This window comes from Trachypithecus francoisi, unplaced genomic scaffold, assembly GCF_009764315.1.
Source record: "Trachypithecus francoisi isolate TF-2019V2 unplaced genomic scaffold, Tfra_2.0 Lachesis_group17, whole genome shotgun sequence".
NCBI lineage: Eukaryota > Metazoa > Chordata > Mammalia > Primates > Cercopithecidae > Trachypithecus > Trachypithecus francoisi.
This window is the reverse complement of record NW_022681462.1, coordinates 56,569,226-56,589,631: the sequence shown is the minus strand read 5'-3', so window position 1 is coordinate 56,589,631 and position 20,406 is coordinate 56,569,226. Positions and strand designations below refer to the sequence as shown.

The following is a 20,406-nucleotide window of genomic DNA, read 5'->3' as shown; positions in this document are numbered from 1 at the left end:
TTGTACATGGCGGTTCATTCTTCACTGAAACTCAGCATAAAACGTACACAGTTTTCCCTGGGTATTTGGGTTTTCAACTCTGACGGTGCCTGTGTTACATGAAACTTTGATTAACTAAGTTTGTTACGTTTTTCTCTTGTTAATCTGTCCTTCATTACAGGAGTGTTGGCTGTGACCTTTATGAAGGGTGAGAAAAAGATGTCCTTTTTCTTTTTGCCCTTAGAGATGGCAAAGACAATTAATGTTGAAGATGTTAAGTTTGCTAATCAGTTGACCTAAAGATAGGGTAAGAACCCTGGACCCAATGTTGTCACAAGCTCCTTACAAGTGGAAGAAAACAGCAGAAGAGGAGTCAAAGGAAAACGTGACTATAGAAGAATGGTCTGAGAGATGGGTTACTGGCTTTGAAGACAAAACAAAGGGGTCACCAGCCAAGGAATGTAGACAGCCTCAAAAAAGGTGGAAAAGGAATAAAGCAGATTCTTTCCTAGTGCTTCTAACAGAAATGCAGCATTGATGACAAATCAAATTTACCCCAGTGAGATCCATGCCAGACTTCTGACTACAAAAGAGTGATACAATACATTTATGTTGTTTAAGCTATTACATCTGTAGTAATTTGTTATGGCATCAATAGAAAACTAATACACTACAAACAATGTCACTCTAACCAACAGTCATCACTCATCAAGACTCAGCTAATGAAGAATGTTGGTTTTTGTAAATAACTTATATTACAGGGCTTTTAACTATTGATGAGACTTCCATGTAAACATGTATTCACCTACTGTGCTATAAATCCCTCTAGAATAGATACTAGACTTTTCTATGTTTGTATTCATAGAATCTTGCATATGATCCTTAGTAGATAATTTATTATTTTTAATGATTGAAGGTAGAATTGAATAGTAATATTTCATGTTTTAAAGTGGGCTGACAACATCAACTCTTGAGTAGGGTACAGAAAGGCTGACTTACGAGCAGTTCATGTGGAAAAACTTAGAGGTTTCAACTGACTAAAAGTTCAGTATAAATTGATAAAACAGTAACATTGACCAAAATACATACATACACACACACACACACACACACACACACACACACACACCACAAACCCTACCTTTGATTTTAGGTGGCATTAACGGAAGTATTATTTCCAGAACTAGAGAATGCTTCCATTTTACTATGCCTTGCTCAGATACCCAGGGATAGTGTAATTGATTTTGGACTTGGCTTTAAGAAGTATCCTGACAACTAGAGCATGCCAAGATTAGGAGAAGGAGACAGTCAGCAAAGAGATGGAAAGGTCTTCAACACTGTGAAAGATGGTTTGAGAGACCAAAGAAATAAAATATGGAAGAGAAAAATCTGAATTTGGGTATAGGGGTTGCTATGGTTTGAATGTGTTCCCCAAATTTTGTGTGTTGAAAATTTAATCCTCAAATTAATACGTTGGCTGGAAGTGGGTCCTTTAGGAGGTAAACGGGATTAGATAAGGTCATCAGTGTGGAGCCCCCATGATGGGACAGGTGGCTTTAAGAAGAGGAAGAGAGATCTGAGCTGGCAGGGACTCTCTGACCCTCTCACCATGTGATGCCCTCCACATGTTACAATGAAGCAAGAAGGCCCTCACTGGTTGCTAGTGCCATGCTCTTGGACTTTCTAGCCTGCAGAACTATAAGAAATAAACTTAGTTTCTTTATAAATTACACATTTATTGTATTTTCTTACAGCAACAAAAAACAAAGATAGAGTGGAGAAATTTATTCATAGAAAGTATTTTTTAAGTGAATGAGAACTTAGACATAATGTTTTTAACTCCAGAGAAATTGGAAACATAGAGAACAGTACATTGGAGAAATTCAATAAATATCTTAAGAATTAGCAAAACAATGTGCAGATGGCTAATTGGCAATAGTTTCAGTAGGCAGATTTTGATTAAAATAAAGAAAAACTTGGTAATAATTAAACCTCTCCTTAAAACATTATTACTTTATGAGGTAACAAGGTAACAAGTAGACTCTTCTGAAAGCATAAACAGAGTTTAAATCATCACCCATTACTTAACTAGCAGAGGAGTTTGTTTGAATAGGCATTTGGACTAGGACACTTCTAAAGTTTTTGTCAAATTTGTGATTCCATTATTTGTTAATTAAGTTCTTTTCCATTCTAAAGCAATTTCTGTGATTTTCTGATCGTGGTAGACTTCACAATTATACTGGTTTAGAACACATTACCATCTACTTTCCGACTCCTAGTAAATTACTATTCACTTAAGTGTTATATCTGAGTCCTAAAGTGTTAACAGACCTACCAAATCATGTGAGGAATCTCCCCTTCCCCAACATCCCAACAAACTCAATTTTCTCTTGAATAGTTATCTCATTCTCTCATAACTTTCATATAATTTCAGACTCTCCAAAATACATCCAAGAAGGGAACTGAAGGATAGGAATGGATTATGTATTTTTTCCATGGTATATTCTCTTTTAATGGAGAAAAGCAATTAGGCAAAACAAGTCAAAAGCAAGCTAAGCTTTTTCTTACTCAGCAGTGTAGAACAAAAGGCTTTATCTGATTTATGCTAAAACTAATTCATTGTAAGCAGGATCTTAATACCCTAATCAAGGACATTTAAAAACAAACTAAAGAAAACATCTCACCTTTGTTACTTAGAGGCAAAAATTATGACAAAATTATTTCCTCGTCAGCATTCTTAGGCTATCCTCAGGTATATGTTTTTTCTTGAATTAAGAATAATAAAAATCACCATAAAATGAAACAAAAGAAAAGTATCATAAAAATATTTTCCAATTCTCTTTCTGTTCCCTCCCATTTTACTTCCTTATTCAACATTTGGGATTTAATGAGCTTTAAAAATATGTATACAAAGGGTAAATGTCTTTGACTTTTTTGATCTTTCCTCCATGTAGTTTGTGATTTAAAAAGTTATTTCCTTTGAAAATTAATTTTATTTGACTCATCAGTAAATACCCAATACTCTGCCACGTTCTACTATTGTGCATTCACTATTCACTAGAAATACATTATGCACTTTACTGATATTCATATACTTAATCCGCATAGCTAAAAGAGATTTTTAGATTTCATTATCTGCATTTTACAAATGAGTTTCAGAGAGGCCAAATAAGTTTCCCAAAGCTACACAGCTGATACATCATGAATCTAGGGTCTAAATGTGGGTCCACTTAACTCCAGTCTCCATGATCCTTGGCTATGCTTTTGCAACAAGATTTCCTCAGTATCTCTCATGTACCAAGCTCTGTCTTCAATTCAAAACTGAAAATATCAAAGCCCTTGCCTTCAAGGGTCTCACATTCTAAGCACAGTGACTGACCAATAATAAATGCAATCCAGCTAAATAATTTTATAATAGAGGTAAATACTAGGTATAATGGTGTTCCTAAAAAAATAATAATACACTTTTCCTACTTTAGGGTAGGAGTGCCAGTGTGCAAAATGAGGGAATATATACTGCTAACAGCTAATTTTTGACCAAAAAATAAGATTCAGTCTATCACTGGATTCTGCTTCCTCTATAACTCCAGGTATCAGCCATGCCAAATGTGCTAAGGGCTTCCAATTCTGCATAGATCTCATTGGGGCTAAATCAAGGGCTGGACAATGCCATCTGACATGTTCCACTGACATTAAAAAATAATTCTCTGGTGTCCCCATCATCAAATCCCTGCTTAAGAAGAGATACATTAGTTAAAATTATGTGGTACTTTCAAATACTATCATCTTGATTTATTGCAAGAGACGGGACCACTGAGAGATTTATCTTCGACAAGGGGATAACTTTTGGTTCCCCCTCAAATCACATGCAATATGTAACCATCTATGAATAGAGCTTCCCTAGACCCTAAAGTTGCCCTCTCAGCCTGCTGTCATTACTCTTTCACATCTATTTCCACTTGGAGAAATGAGTAACCCCTTGCTCTTACAGCGACATTAGCATCTCGTTTTTTTGTCCCCATAGGAGCTTGGCCTTATCATCCTCATCACTCTCTCCCTGCTTTTTCTTGTACTCACACTAATCTTTCAACCACTTTCTTTTATATATATTTTTTAAAATCTTATCATACATTTCCATATAATTTCTATACCTGAGTCTGTCATTTCTGAATGTCTAATAAGAATATTGTCTATTATTTGTAAGTAGACTCCATGGACCAAATTTCTACCCCCAATAAAGCCTGAATTTTGTAGATACAACATATTCCTGTTTCATTTAGTGCTTCTTTCTCCACAATTTCCAGAAAAAAAAAAGGGGGTCATTATCATCATCCTTTTCCATTGTATCAAGATATATTTGTGGCAGATTTTAAACGTGAGCTCAGCATTTGCTGTTTAGCTTTTTCTTTGTCTGGATCCTTTCTCCATTGTACATTATTGAGAATGATCCTAAAACATATTACAAAGTGTCCACAGATGGGCATTACATAAAAAGTTTAAAAGTTGCCACATATTCAACTTGATTTTTGTTTTGTCTTTTTGTAAAGCACATGGTCTGAACTCTACACAGTGAAAATTTTAATGACCTTTACAACAAGATTTGAAAGGGCTCAGTGACATCTTTACTGATGTGAAAACTAATAATTTAGTTTCAGGGATGAAGGGTAGATCTAATTGAATAACTACCTTTTTTTCTCAGTCCTTTCATCATGGACCAACTTCTTTTAAAGCAAAGTTAATAATTATTTTTATTATCAAAAAAAGTCTTTCAATGCAGAAGCAATATGAGGTGAGTTATCAAGTTGTACATGTCACTGCAAGGAAAAACAAAATCCTCATCACCATGGAGATTAAGTCCTCAGCTTTTGGAGGGCAAAGGCCAATTTAATGAGTTCACTAGTCACAAAGTGATTGGGCATTAGATCTTCTGGGGGAAAGAATGATATCTTTTAAAGTACAGGATGCCAGTCTGCCTTAACCTAGTGAATAAAATCCTCTGTCAAGTTCCTTGAAAAATCTGTATTTTAGAAAATGTATCTATACTTCCCTAAATAGATAGAGGGTTACATATTACATGTGATTTAAGGTGGCACCAAAAATTATCCCCTTGCCAAAGATAATCTCTCAGTGGTCCTGTCCTGTTGCAAAAAATCAAGATGATAGTATCTGAAAGTGCCACATAATTTTAACTGATTTATCTGTTCTTACACAGGGAATTGATGACATGAGACACTAGATAAGTATGTTGTATTTTTTATTTTTTTTATTTTTGAGACGGAGTCTTGCTCTTTTGCCCAGGATGGAGTGCAGCGGCACAATCTCGGCTCAGTGCAAGCTCCACTTCCCAGGTTCACGCCATTCTCCTGCCTCAGCTTCCCAAGTAGCTGGGACTACAGGTGCCCACCACCACGACTGGCTAATTTTTGTATTTTTAGTAGAGACGGGGTTTCACCTTGTTAGCCAGGATGGTCTCAATCTCCTGACCTCGTGATCTGCCCACCTCGGCCTCCCAAAGTGCTGGGATTACAGGTGTGAGCCAGCACACCCGGCCTAGACAAGTATATTTTAATGTGAGTGAAATGTGAGTAACTGCTCTGGGCCGTCCCTCTGAGAACTACCAGGTCAGAACAACAGTAATGACCTCAAGGTTTGCAGCGATGTTTGAGCAACTGTTCAGATGTTCTGACAGGGAAGTGAGCTACTTGAACAGATCTGATTAAAGAGTGATTCTCCTCTATATAAGGCTTTTCCTCTATTCAGGGAATTACATGCTTAAGGTAGTTAAACGAAAGAAAAGGAAGGAAGGAAGGAAGGAAGGAGGGAAGGAGGGAAGGAGGGAAGGAGGGAAGGAGGGAAGGAGGGAAGGCGGGAAGGAGGGAAGGAGGGAAGGAGGGAAGGAGGGAAGGAGGGAGGGAGGGAGGGACTGGGACCTACCCTAATAACTGGTATTAGTTCTATAAATAATGAGGATGAATGCCAAACTAAAGAGTCCTCACATTTATCAGTCTAGGTGTTGGCTTTCTTTGGGATCAATCAGCTTCTCTCTTCTTCCACCTCATTGGTCAGTGCAAATCCAACTGCTCTTTAAGACTATTAACTTCAGCCAGTCCACTGGAAAAGAATGCCACTGGTCACCGACAGTACCGATGGGTCAGTGCAAATCCAACCACACTGCTGAGAAAACAATTCAAAATGCATTTCTGCTGATTGTTTGCCAGAGATGGTATTGTTTTATTTAAACAATAAATACTCGAAAGACAGTTGTTGAAGGCCATCATCACATCATTCTTTTAGGTCAGTATAGCATCAAACATCATCTGTTCACTGAGTTTAGAGGAAGATTTCTGGTAGATTTTGCTACTAGCAATCTATGAAACCCTATGGTTAGCTTGTGAACTAGGGTTTCCCAGTGAACTGGAATCACAATTGGACAATTTAGGGATTTCCATCCCTCTAGCAGCAGTTTAGCCCAGTCTAAATTTGATTGTTTTCTTAAATGGAGTAATTTAATTTCCTCCAAATGTCTACAGACTTCAAAATGCCAAGTCCAAAAAGTGAAAGGGAAAACTGGGTCAGTTTTCCAGGTGACTCAAGCCAAGGAATAAAATACTGCTTTGAAATTCCTTATAAAGCATACATTGTTTTAATTTTCTGAATTATCTTATTCATTGTCTCAGTAGTCTAACTGTATAGTCTATACCTGGGTTATGCAGTAAAATAGTACTTTTTAACATGAAAGAAAATATTAGTCTCAGTTCATAGTTCTGTGAATATCCCTGCATTTTACTTGTTTGAAAGTAAACACAAATAATTAATGGAGAGTACTTCAGCTGCTCCTATTCTGAATGGACTATCATGGGGTCGTAGGTACATGGCAGACAAGCCAAATAGAAAGGGAGAATGGCAGTTTGTGCAATAGGCACTTATATAAGTAGGCATAATATGAATGCAAAAGAACATATCCTGAAAATGGTAGCTATTATTATCCATGTGGCTATACTTCTTAATACAAACCGTGAAAACATCCATTCTGAAAAGTTGTGCCTTTACACCACATGTAACAGTCCCACATAAAGCAGAATCTCCTTGGTGATCACAGTAATAATGACTAATATTGAATGAAACCCTTTAGGTCTCACTTTCTCTCTTTTCAAAATGACAAGTAATAGGACATACATTTTAAGCAAAATATGGCCTCAGACACTGTAGTACTGTTGCTGCTTTTTAATTTGAAGATTTCCTACCACTATAGTTCTTCAGCACAGGTTCTATGGCTTAGGACAGCTGGCTGTGGACCTGGACTCAATGGTAAGTCATCTACTTGGACATACAATAATGTATTTGTGTGCTGAGAAAAAAAAAAAAAAATCAAAAGGCCTTTTGGGTGTTTATGCCTACTTGATGATCTGAGAAGAACAAATCAATTTATATTTATGTTAGTGAAAGGTAAGCTACATGACCATAAAATATAAAATCTACTTCATTTTTTGAAACTTTCCATCACAAATTGCCAAACGATCCTTCCTGAAAATGTCACAATAAATCATGTTATTCAGAAGCCAAACTTCCAGGATCCTCTTCCTGTTACTTGTATAGACACAGAGACATGCAAAGATTAATTACTGTCCCATTGTTAAAGTAATATTCCTTTAAGACTGAGATAATTAGAAAAATGTGAAAGGAAACCTTTGACCATCAGTGGCTGTGAAAGCGGTTTTTAAATCCTTTCCAAAAATTTCTTAAGGCCTCTTGCACTGGACAGGGAATGAGAAAGATAAAAAGTGTCAAATCTGAGGCTGCTTGACCCACAATACAATAAGAACATTTTTTTGTTTTCATTGACTTTGTTTATCCTTCATAGGAAGACTTACCTTGGAGCAAAAATGAAAAAGAAATTTAAAAATTAGTGTACTATGACAAAGCAGAAAAAAATATTCAAATTAAAACTCAAAGGAAATTTGATAAACTTGTTTAGCCAATCAATCAGTTGATCATTAAACAAGAATTTATTGAGTATTGAGTATGAGTGCCAGTCACTGTTCTAGGGACTCTTGAGACACATCAGGGTAGAGATCTCTGCCTTCACCAGATTCCTTCCTCTGGTGAAAAGAAGACATATAAACAAAATAAATGAGAATTTTTTTAAAGTAAGTTAAAAGATAGTAATTTCTATGGAAGAGAAACTAGATCATGACATGGAAGTTCAGGAGAGGGCCAAATGGCAGTATTAAGCAGGGTGGTCAGTTTTAGTCCTTAACATTTTTAGCAAAATCTTGAAGTATGTGAGAATATTAGCCAATTATTTAAGTATTTCAAGAAAATTATATGTTATTTTTCCAAAATAGAAACCTCAGAAATATATCTACTTAGCTTTTCCTTGAAAATGTGGTATTAAGATAACCAGGTGTCAGCAGTCTCAACTATATATATCACTCTATGAAGTCATTAGTGGGGCAAAACATTAATTTACAAAAAAAGTTTCCTCTCACTGGTACCTCCAGTTCATGAAAAAATGTCTACCTCCCTGTCTCCTTCGGCCAATAAATTTGCATCTGAAAACCAGTATTTTACCGATGACTTCCTAGCGTTGCTCAAAGTGGAGGCAAGTCTATTTCAGCCTCACTATTGTATGTAAAATAAATGTTAAAGTGTAAAGAGTAACACAGATATCTAAATAATTTTGATTGAGGATAATCAATCCTTAATATCTTTTTGTACAAATGTTTTCTGTAGTACGGATCATCAGGACATTGGTGTCTAGTTAGTTTCAACCAAAGACAAGGCCAGAATCATAAATAATAGGGTATTAATATGATGGAAAGAAGATATTAATATTAAGATATTGATACTGTTTCTGCTAAACCTTTGACAGATTACAGATCATTTTAATATTCATTTAATCCAAATTCATATGGTATATTTTTCTTATTGTCACCATTAATAAAAAGCCTCTTCTATGTACTTTTGCAACTTGTCATGTAATATTACCCTCAGTAATTGAATATTTTTATTAATCCATATTACAGATCATAAGGTTTTGATATGTGAGGCTAAATTATTTACTCAAGGTCAGTAAGTAACAAATCTGGGATATGAAACCAGTTCTTATGACTTCAGGATTACTACTCATCAGTCATAAGCTGGAGTTTTACTCCCTCAAATGAAAATCTTGAATATGAGAGATACCAGCATCCTAGATAAAAGTCTGTGAATGGTTTCCTTTATACCACCACTAAATTTATTTTGTAAGAATAAGAAGATGAAACTCTGTTTCATGATTATTAGTGTTTAATTGGAGAAAAATCTTTGAAGTCTCCTTAAAGTTGGCTATTCTACATTATAATAGTTATTTTGGTTGAAAGTTGTTACAAGGTTTTGCCTATCATAATAAGCAGCATCATCTTTCATGCCTTATAATACAAAGAGTGACAATATTATATTATTAGATTTTTAGATGATCTCTAATATTCTTCTCTGCCACAAAATGTTATGATTCTAATTAAAGATTCAAATTTCTCTAGTTAAGAGCTAAACACTATGGAAAATTACATTGTTTTATAACCACTGGTCAACAAAACTTAGGAAACAGCCTCCTATCAGCCTAAAAGTGTTGATGGTTGTTAAAATCTAGATTAACACAAATACATTTGCAAATGGATAAACAACATAAAGTCATTATTTTGGAGAAGAAATAATCAGTTAACCTCCATTATGTCATAATTTGAAAGTTTTGCTATTTGCAACATATTTCTGTAAAACGCATCTAAGTTTCTATTCATACCACCTAATTTTTTAAACTATTAGACTATGGAGAGTCCTCTCTGTGCTATTCTCTGAGGACAAGTTAGTCTGCAACAAGTGTAGTAAAAGTCTTGTTTAGATGATCAGTTTTTCAATGTTATCATTGTTTAAAGAATGTATAAGGACACAGAAAATTTTGCTTCACAGAACCAGGATTACAAAAATACAATCGAGCTGGGACTTTAATTAGTAATACATATAACAAGATTGGTTAAATCACAGCAAGAGATAATACATAAGTATATACTCTTCAATTAGTTTTTCTTGGTTCTACTCAGAGCTAATGAACATGTAAGCTAAAGATGAACTGCTAAATAAACATTGAATTCTAAATAGTCACATGGTCTTCCATGTATATAATACAGACAAAAGTAGATATTTAATGTCTGATTTTATAAGGTGAAATTCTGGTCTTCCGCAGTCTGTGGTTGTGAATTAAGGGGACTGCAAGAGTACTGCAAGAGTAGAGGTAACACAGTAGATTAAAAAAAAAAAAAAAAAAAAAATTCTGACTTCTTAGTTTGTATATGCACCAAACACAGGCATTTCAACAGTAAGGTTCTGCCAACATCCACAAACTTTTCTGAACAAACAGATTACTTATTATTATGACGCTAAATGAGGAAATACAATTTAAGAATTTATACAGAAGATACATATCATATTTTAATAACCAAATTAGGTCTCTATCAGAAATCACAGCAAAATATATTTAAAAAGTATAAAAAATATGCATTAGGATTTTAATAATTGGAAGTTGGGCACTTCACAGACAAATTTGCTATATAGCAACACAGGACTTGAAAACGGAAAAAAAAAAAAAAAAAGAAAAAGAAAAAGTCATGGAAACTGTGTGATCTGAATGTTGTGCCTTTCCAAAATTGATAAATTGAAATCCTAACCCACAAAATGATGGATTAGGAAAGGGGGCTTTTCAGACTTGATTAGGTCATGAGGGCAGAGCCTTTATTAATAGGATTACTGTCCTTATAAAAGACATACCAGAGAGCTCTCTCACCCCCTGAGGACACAAAAAGAAGGTAGTGATCTATGAACCAGGAAGCAAAATCTCACTGGACATTGAATGTGCCAGCCCTTGGCCTCGGACTTCTCAGCCTAAAGACGTTTGAGAAATAAGTTTGTTACTTACAAGCTACCCAGTTTATGGTATTTTTATATAGCAGCCCAAATGGACTAAGACGAAGGCAAAAGAAAATGTATTTAAAAAACACCAAATGCTTTATTCTTTTCTAAGTATTAATAATATCAAATCTATTTTAAGAGTAAGTTTAACCGAATATTAATTGTGGTATGACAGTATAGATAAAAATTTAAAGTACATGATAATATTAGATAGTATTCATCAATTAGTTAAGGTAGAAGAGTTGTATCCAGGTCTTAACTATTACAATCAGCTTTGAGAAAAATCTATCATTATTTTTATAAATTATACTAATTTAAGATCTACTCTTCATAAAGAGAATAAGGCTTATGTACTTTCAGAATGTGTAACTATATTCTTTTCAGTTCTACTTGTAATATTTTGCTTTTATAGTAACATGAGAAGCCTGGATAATTAAACAATAAATGTTCATTTGACTTTTTAAAATGGACAACTGAAACTGTCGCCCCCTAACAAATATGCTTCAGTCATGAAATGGCAAATTCAAGATACAATAAGAAAAATGTTCTGGAAATACAACGGCCAAAGAGAAAGACAAGGTTTCTGCCCTCACAGAGCTTACACTCTACCAGGAAAAGTTAACATTAAGTATAATCACAAATACAAATATGTAATTACAATTATGATGACTTATGAAGGAAAACTACAAGCCTCCAATCAAAGTGCCAACATTAGCTGATAATTATTAACTTGTACTCCTGAGCTATTAACCAACTATTATGGCTGGACTTTCATGTATAATATATTCTGACTTTTTTGTAATTTAAATATTCATTCATGACAAGCCATCAAAGTAAAACATAAATAAATAATCAAAGCAATTATTGGAACGAAGTGACCAGATACACATACATAGTAAAAGAAACAAGAATAAACAAAAGAGAAAAGACATACTTCATTCAAGGCAAACAGATAAACCTAAATTCTAAATAGAAAGGAGAATAAAATTAGCATATCAATGATCCTAACAACATCACTGACAAATTCCAAGCCAAAAAAAAAAATGTGATCCAAATTTCATGAAGACTATTTGAATCCATCTACCCACAACTAGCAAAAGTAAGGTTGGCTTTGAATAACGGATCTTCAGCTGCCCCAAAGAAAACTATAATTCATTCAATCAAAGTTTATTCTTAACCATATCCAGTTAAAGGTGACACATCTTTGTTTAGGGAATGTAAAAAAAAAAAAAAAAAAAAAAAAACAAGTAACAGATTGACTCTAAAGTCTGAAACAGGATGACTAATTAAAAACAGGAGGCACTGTGGCCTATGAGAAGAATGAGAAAACTTGTGTTTCATTCATTGTGATTCTGCCAGCCCATAGCAGAGTGGTCTCTACCATGTCTCCAGCTGACTTCGCCATTTTTGTCATGTATACATGATAAGGGGTTTTGCAGTTTCCAAAGCCTGAGTTGTTATGGAGCACAGAAGGATCAACACCAACGCTGTAAGGACACATCACAAAGTAAGACCAGTGCTTACCTCGAGAGAAAGGACTTGAGAGTAGGATGAAGAAGGTTATCAAAAGGAATGTTCTTTTTACATGTGTTACTCATTTTTTAATGAAATATATTAATCACGGGACATTTAAAAAGTTAGAAAATATTTAAGAATTCATACAGAAGAAATCAAAATAATGAAGATGTTCTTGAATTTTTTCTAAGCTTTTTTTCAAAAAGAAAGACACTAATCCACAAAACTTCATTCCACATCCCCTGAATTCACTAGTCACACAAGAGAAAAGTGGGAAAATTGAGAAAATTGCTCCATGATTATATCAAGATGTAAAAATTTAGGAAACATAAGTTTACACTGTAAATCAGTTATTTAAACTGGCCAGATTTAGCTCTGATTTTATGCACAACTAGGATTTAATTCCATATAGGAAGCTACAGTGTAAAGTTTCTAAATTATTTTTTCTAGATTTTTTTTAATCCCTCCAATAGATGGCACAAGGTGGGGATATTCACATAAGAGAGACTTGGATTGATGTTATGTTTGCCTTTTTCCGAATTCCTACTTCACTTTGTACCACTATCATAGCACTTCCATTCTGTCATTCATTCTAACTTGCACACGTTTTCATTTCCTTGTTACATGAACACTCTTTGAATGTGGATGCCATGTCATAGTCATGATTGTATTTTTGCTCTAGAATATAGATTTGTGGAATTAATCTGAAATTAGAGAAGATTTACAATCACCTTTCTCATTTCTCTACATCTAATTAAACAATATGTAATGGGTACCATTCTGATTTGCAAAATACTCAAGTCCATCTTAAAATCTTCTTCCTCCATTTAACAGCAAAAAGCATACTCATCCCAATAACAGAAGAAGAATGCAATGAAAAAATCAAGTTCCTGTCCTCTGTGTCTTTGTGCTGATTGAGGAACACAATCTGAGGAAAACTGGTGAAGTTAAAATATAATGTTTGACACACATGCCAACAGAAAACATTTAAGATTGACATAGAAAAACTGAATAAAGTTAAGTGACACTTAACATTAAGTACACCAAAACAAATAGCAGTTGAGTATAAACATGAACTACTCCATATGTAGAAAACTGTTGTATAATTTAAAAATTATTTTGAGTTACTTTTCACAAAATAGCAAACATAGGAGTGTATATACTTACAAATTGTGTATTTATACATGCATCCATACAAATACACATATGTATATATACAAACACATACACATATACTTTACTCAGTCAGTAAGATAAAATATGTTCTTCCCTCTATGCCATCCTAAGTCCACATAATAAAGAACATGATGAGAAATGCCCACTTAAGAGAAGGCAGTGGATGAGATTTTGGCCTCAAGTAAAAACGTTTAGAAAGCCCTCAAAATGTTACACAAAACTTCTAAAATAATTGATACATACTATCATTTGCATAGTTGCTAGAGGCTTAATATGATATTAAATTATATTATTGAAAATAGCTGACCAAAACAAAAACTGTGATAACCTATGTTGTTGGATCAAAGTATTCAAACAGCATTTGTTTCTAAAGCTCTATTTTATACATTTAAAACTGATATCATTTCTTACATATTGCTTGGCTCATGTTCAGGTGCTTTTTCAAGCAGAAAAGTTTTGCTGCTAGATGACACAAACATAAGGGTGTAGAACTGTCAACTGTGGTCCCAATTCACCAGATTAACATTGAGAACATAAGAAAGAATAAAGATATTCCTGCATTTAAACCATTAATAATAATTAAAAAATAGAAACTAAATAGAAATATTCACTAATACACAGTTAAAAATGGTTGATTTAAAGACTGTTCTATATGTTCACCACAGCTGCATACCACTTTCTTCCTTTCAGTGACAACATTAAACACAATGAGGATGGTTTTAAATGGCAAATTACACACGCTTCTGGATTTTGTACCAAGACCACCAAAGAGTACACATGCCTGACTTACCAAGCAAAGCGGGTATGCATAGCTAGTTGATAATGTCCTTAAAACAAAGTTAGTATGCATAAAGAGAAATGTCTTGCTCCTCTTTTGTCTCTTTCTTAATACTGCCTTTTTAGGTTACTACAGTGTTCATGTGCATAAATGCAATCTAGCAGACAACAAGGTGATGCGCTCACAGCAGTACCATTTCAGTGGTGCATATGCTTAGACTTATGTCTCAATACAGAATGGCTGGGGCAGGTGTGCTCCAGAGCTGAATATTTGAAGATGATATATTTACAGTTCCTAGACTTATTTAACTACCATTAAATGATACTGCAAAAACTGACACCAAAGCCTGCAGCAAATTTCTAAATATACTAACTGTGTGAGCACCTCATATGAAAAAGATCACTCTAAAGAGAAAAAAAAAAAAAAGGGTGAGGGCAAAAACAGAAGCATATTGATGAATTTTTCTTACTGTAAATTTATAAAATATTTATTAACACATATACCTACCTCCCAGTGCCCATTACCAATGCCAAAAGGTCTAAATACATTTACATAACTCAGACACACTGTAATTCATACAGATGATATTAAAAAGAAATAAAATAATGTAATACCTTTACTTTTACCTATGGATTTGATGAAATGGGTCCATGAAGAAAGGGTTTCCAGACAAAGAGGATAAAGAGGAGAAAAACAACAATAAGAATTATGAACATATGTAAAGTCACTACTCTCTGAAAATTAAACGAGACAAGAAAGTATAAACAAGGTTTTGAAGACAAATGGAGATGCAATCAGGATACATTGGGAATTCTGCCTGTTTTGAAGTCAAGTACATGCAAAAAATTGAAAGGTCCATGCTCAATTTTTAAAAGATCACACAAAAGAGAGACACACAATAAATCTACAGAAAGTATTGATTCTGTGGAACACTATACTCAGCATTTTAGAAACCAGAAGCCAAAGATGTCTGCATGTCCCCAAACTGTCATGCATGGATGAAAAATGGACTGATTTTTTGGATACAGTGGTTTAAACTGAGGATCTTTTTTCAGACAGCAATTTCTGATGGTTCCTGGTTATCCTTTACCATAACCACCCTTTACTGCATATGCTGATAAATATACAGAAAATTTCAATCACAATTTCTTATGTCTCATTTATTTGCAGATATTATAATGCAAGAAATGAAGGAAAATAAAAAAGTCACATGAACAAATCAAAATCAAACCAACAAAGAAAGGGAAGAAAAACACATGAAAAAATGTAAACGAAAGATATGTATTTCATTTGCAGCCACACAATTCGCAAGCATTTGCCCATCCTTTGCAGTGATGGTTTGAAAGCAGCTACAGAACAAGAAAACACTGAAAGCAGAGTGGAAAAGGAACAGAGCCCATACCTTGGTCGCCCATCATCAGGTGCGCCAGACCTTGAAGGGAAACAAGAGCACAGTCAGCAATAAACAAGGGAGCATGGGAAGGCAGGGTTGTCACGGTGACAAAAATGTTCAGTGACAGACATCTCGTTTCCTATGAGACATGTCTGTATCACAGAGGCAAATCAAAAAGCATTCTTTCAACCCCTGGTTGGAATGCTTTGGGGCAAAGTGTTCTAGAACTGCATTTTAAACACTAGCATATGCTGCATGGTGTATTTCTTCCATGCATCAGTTGGAACAAGCAAGAGCACAAGAGCATGACTTAAAATCCAACCAATCCCCTCAATATTACATCTGCCCTCTGTGCCCTTTGATGAGACTGTTTTGAATATTGCCCCCACAGAGCTTGTAATTCTTCAGTGATGAAATTACACTTTTTAAAACCCAATGGAATACCTGAAACATGGGCTGGGTCTGATCTTTTTCCCCTCATCAAAAAATGAGCAGTTTTATAATTAAATGAAGAAAAAAAAATTGTTGTCACACTGAAATGATAATGCAGAAATGTCTTTTTGTCTGATACATGTAGCGACTGACTAGGCTTGTGCAAATACAAAATGATCATTAGACATGCAGTTGTAAAGTTAGAATTTACTACAGGAAAGGATTTTAAGAAACAATGCGTCAGCTGTAAATACGCTAAAGCAATTTTCTCAGAGAACAAAATTATTTGAGATTCCACCTAAACATTTCTTCAGTGCTGAACTCTAAGTGTAAAGATATATATTACAGATGTAATTTCATCAAGGAATTTTTAAAGGGACATTGAAATCCCTTTATAAAATTTATTTATTATTTTCTGCTTGACAATTCACTTCAAACTTGAAGAGCACTCTTCTTCTAAAGAATACTACTAATATGCTTTCAAATATTCTTTTGCTATTCAAGAAGTTACTTTTTACTGAAAGGCATAATTCCTACCTTTTTATCTTAAATTCAGAAATAAAGCTATTTCTCTATCCATGTATATGTCTAGAATATGGGTAATTGTTAGAGAAACATACATATATCAATTTTAATAAACTTGTATTTTCAATTCCCAGTGCTATTTCAGAAACTTTATTTGAGCTATATAACATTACACATTGGTTTCATCCGTATTTAAATTATCTGTGTTGTTTTCTTAAAATTTTAGGGGTATTCAAACATCTCTGTAGGCTAGATATAATTACAAATAATCATCTAATCACAATATGAAAGTTATTAAACATAGTAGTTTGATGCCTCTGAATTGTAGCCTCTCTGTATTTTCTGAGTGATTTTAACAAAAAGCTCACATAGGCAGATTCAACAGCTTATGATATATTGATAATTCACAGTGTTTTATATGCTGATAAATAGTGGCTTATTTGTCCAGGTTATATAATTTTTCATTTAATTTCACTTTTAAAACTACTATAGATTTTTTCCAAATAACATAAGTTTTTATGGACTAAATGAGGAAATTGTCTTGAAGATCTACCTTTTAGGAAATATATTAGGTACGTCTAATGGTTTTGATGCTACATCAATAAGGATGGAAACTCACTAATCCCCAAAGAATTCACATTCTTCCTGCTAGACTTCCTACCTATACCGTAAAAGTTATATTATAGATAGAAATATTAAAATTATTATTGAATAGACTTTATTACAATAGCTTATGGGCCCTATATTCTAAAAATTTTATCAAAACTTTACATGAGATGAGTGTGTGTGAAAAGAGAGAAGCATTCATGCTAATTAAGCTGATTTTAAAGCCTCTTGAAATGCAACAGGATTTTAAGAGAAAAGGAAAGCATTTCACAGGATGGTTAAGGAAATGCAAAATAAGTGGAAAAGATACTTTTTAAAAATAACATTTAAACTCAGTTGACATGCACAATATAAATGAGACTGATTTTAAAAGATATTAAGCCTGCAGGGTAATATATCATTTTTATCAAGTATATAATCACATGCAATTAAAATTATAGTATAGGAAAACAGAAGGCATATATGGATACAACACTTGGAAAATAGTCATTTATTATTCCTTTTGAAGTTTTAATCTATTTTATTTAAATAACAAAACAGAAATGTTCAGCAGCTAAGCAATTATAATATTATCCATGTAAGAATGACAAATAAAATAAAATTTATCCCTGCTACTGGTCAAGTTTGAATTACCATCAAGTGTTCTTTTCAGATACATGAAGTCTTGGTAACCTTAATGGCTATTTGTCTGTAACCTGGGATAGGGAGTCTTTTTCTAAGAAATCCTTCATTCTGTAGAAATGTACATTTAGAGAATAACTATATTTCAAACTATGGTAGCAAAATAAAATATACTAAATGCTGTCTTTTCATATATAAACATTAGTAAATTGTTTATGCAAGAACTATTAATGCTGTGAATATATAAGTTGATAGAACATATGTAAGTTGATAAAACCTTCCCTTTCACCATTCTTTTGTTATGCCTAGTTCTTTTTGCATGTTAACCCTTTGAAGATTTGTTTGTAGCACACTGACTAATGCATTTAAGTTCTTAAAAAACAAGAATGCTGAAATATGTTTTAATTTGCTGGATTCTACAGGAAAATATATAAGCTATATAACTTCTTCAAAATTCTGTGATAACTTTTTTATAAAATCTTGAATAAAATATTGAGCAGGCAAAACATATTACAAATATACTTACCAGTAATCATATTGAAGTGCTGTATGCTTTCATTTCCACTGAACAATGGCTTATTTTTTAACCTAAATTTATGTCTCTTACTTATACTCAGTACTTTATTGCATTCTTTTTATATATCCAATCATTTGAAACAAACCAGTGGGCTTGAAATGACATAATGCTAAATTTTTCCAACAGAATAGAATAAATCATTTTGATAAAAAAATGGAAAAAGGATCATGCACTGTCTTATGAAACTACAAAGAAATATTTTGTCTTTTAAAGTAAAAAAAGCAGCATTGTATCTTTTTCTCATACAGAACACTGCAATAACTATTCTAAGGTTCATATGGGATGCTGAGATCTATCAAGGGTTGGAGTTAAGCTTGAAAAAGTTTCATATACTTGGGATGGCAGGGTTGAGAATGTATATGTTCTGTATGAAAAGTGATACACAATCCAGAAACCAACAAATGTTCAGAAAGAAGTTCAACTTACCGTCTAACTTCAAGATGTACTCTATTAGCACTGAGAAATAAAGGACAAATGAGAGTTGGAAAAATAAGGTAGAAAGCACCCACCTTCCACATTGTTGTCTTCTGAAAGCACATGACAAGGAGGGAGAGAAAAGGAAAAACATTCATTAAGCAGCATGCAGACTGGACCTTGCCTTTGCATGTCTTCCTCATGCAAGGCACCAAACACATCATGCAAGTGCTCCATCACTGTCATTCAAGGAGGAAAACAAAATCACAGGGGAGCAGATTCCCTCCCATTGGCAGCATTGATAGGAAGTGAGACAAACTTTCATAATACTGCCATGTCTTCTGCAAAGAGCTTTAAAAAAATCTTTCAACTGCCCAGTATAAAGAAAACATTACTGTTATTACATGTTGCTGGTGTGGTCTTTCTAGGCAATTATTTTTAAAAGCTGTTTTGTTTTCTTTCTAACAATTCTAAAAGGTTTTATTTTCATATACTAATTTGGACTTAGATTTTAAGAAGGCTATTGGAAAAAGCTATGAAATTTGACTTAAAGATATTCCAGTTCTACCAAATATATTATCCACATGCCATTACTGCCTTTTAGTATTTCTAATACCTCAATTGCTTTCCTTAAATAAGAACAACATAGCTTTATGTAACTAAAATCTGTAATTTATTTGGTTAATTTATAGCATATTAATATTTTATTGCAAATGAGAATAGTTTATCGTAATTTATAAAAATGCTAACTTTTAAAAATGTTAGTTAGAAAAAGTGATCATTGGAAGAGAGGTCCACTGGGAACTGTCCATTAGGCAAACTGGTTTGTCATGATTTAAAAACTTTGTACTTCTGTTTAGGATGTGAGTATGAATTTGTTTGAGACAATGAAGATATTTACCCCAATTTCTCTTATATTTCTATATATCTATAAAATACCTACATATTTTTATATATGTTGTCATATTTCCATGTGTGTACCTATGTGTGTATGTATAAACACATATATCCAAGCAGATTTGTATTTTCTAAGATTATCAATATAAGTATATGAGGTTTAAAGCATTATTAGCACCTACTGGAAAATTCAAGTTCTATTTGAGACGCGGGGCCTGGAATCCAGGCAAGAAATGGAAAGGAAAGCTGTCTTAGGATACTAGGGCAAGAGCAAGGTTCAGTACTTATTAAAAATGCTCTAATAGTAACCTCTGCCCATATTGACAGTTCAGTTTCATCCTTATTTTTGGTTTAATTAACTGTACTTAATAAAGCCATCATCTGATCAAAAGTGTTTATAAACATGGCAACATGAAAATATAGAAACTTGAAAGCAAAAACAACTAAGAATGTACCATTTTATTAGGTTCAACTAAAACCTTTTTAACTGGATAAAGTTACTAGTGAATTAAAAATCAACAATTTTGTTTAAAATATTTCAGCTGAAAA

At 33.5% G+C, this 20,406-nt stretch overlaps 1 protein-coding gene across 15 annotated transcripts in view; it reads right to left on the bottom strand.

Annotated features, from left to right (window-relative positions):
* NRXN1 (neurexin 1) overlaps window positions 1–20,406 on the bottom strand; it is a 1,146,744-nt gene that overhangs the window by 1,017,893 nt on the left and 108,445 nt on the right. For 10 of the 15 annotated variants that reach the window (XM_033175737.1, XM_033175738.1, XM_033175746.1 and 7 more), the window contains exons 3-5: window positions 19,056–19,073; window positions 15,795–15,824; window positions 15,007–15,018 (exon numbers count right to left, since the gene is read on the bottom strand). The exons of the other annotated variants lie outside the window; for them this stretch is intronic. In XM_033175737.1, coding sequence (XP_033031628.1) covers window positions 15,007–15,018; window positions 15,795–15,824; window positions 19,056–19,073 — 60 coding nt within the window. The remainder of the gene's footprint in view (window positions 1–15,006; window positions 15,019–15,794; window positions 15,825–19,055; window positions 19,074–20,406) is intronic. 15 annotated transcript variants of the gene reach the window in all.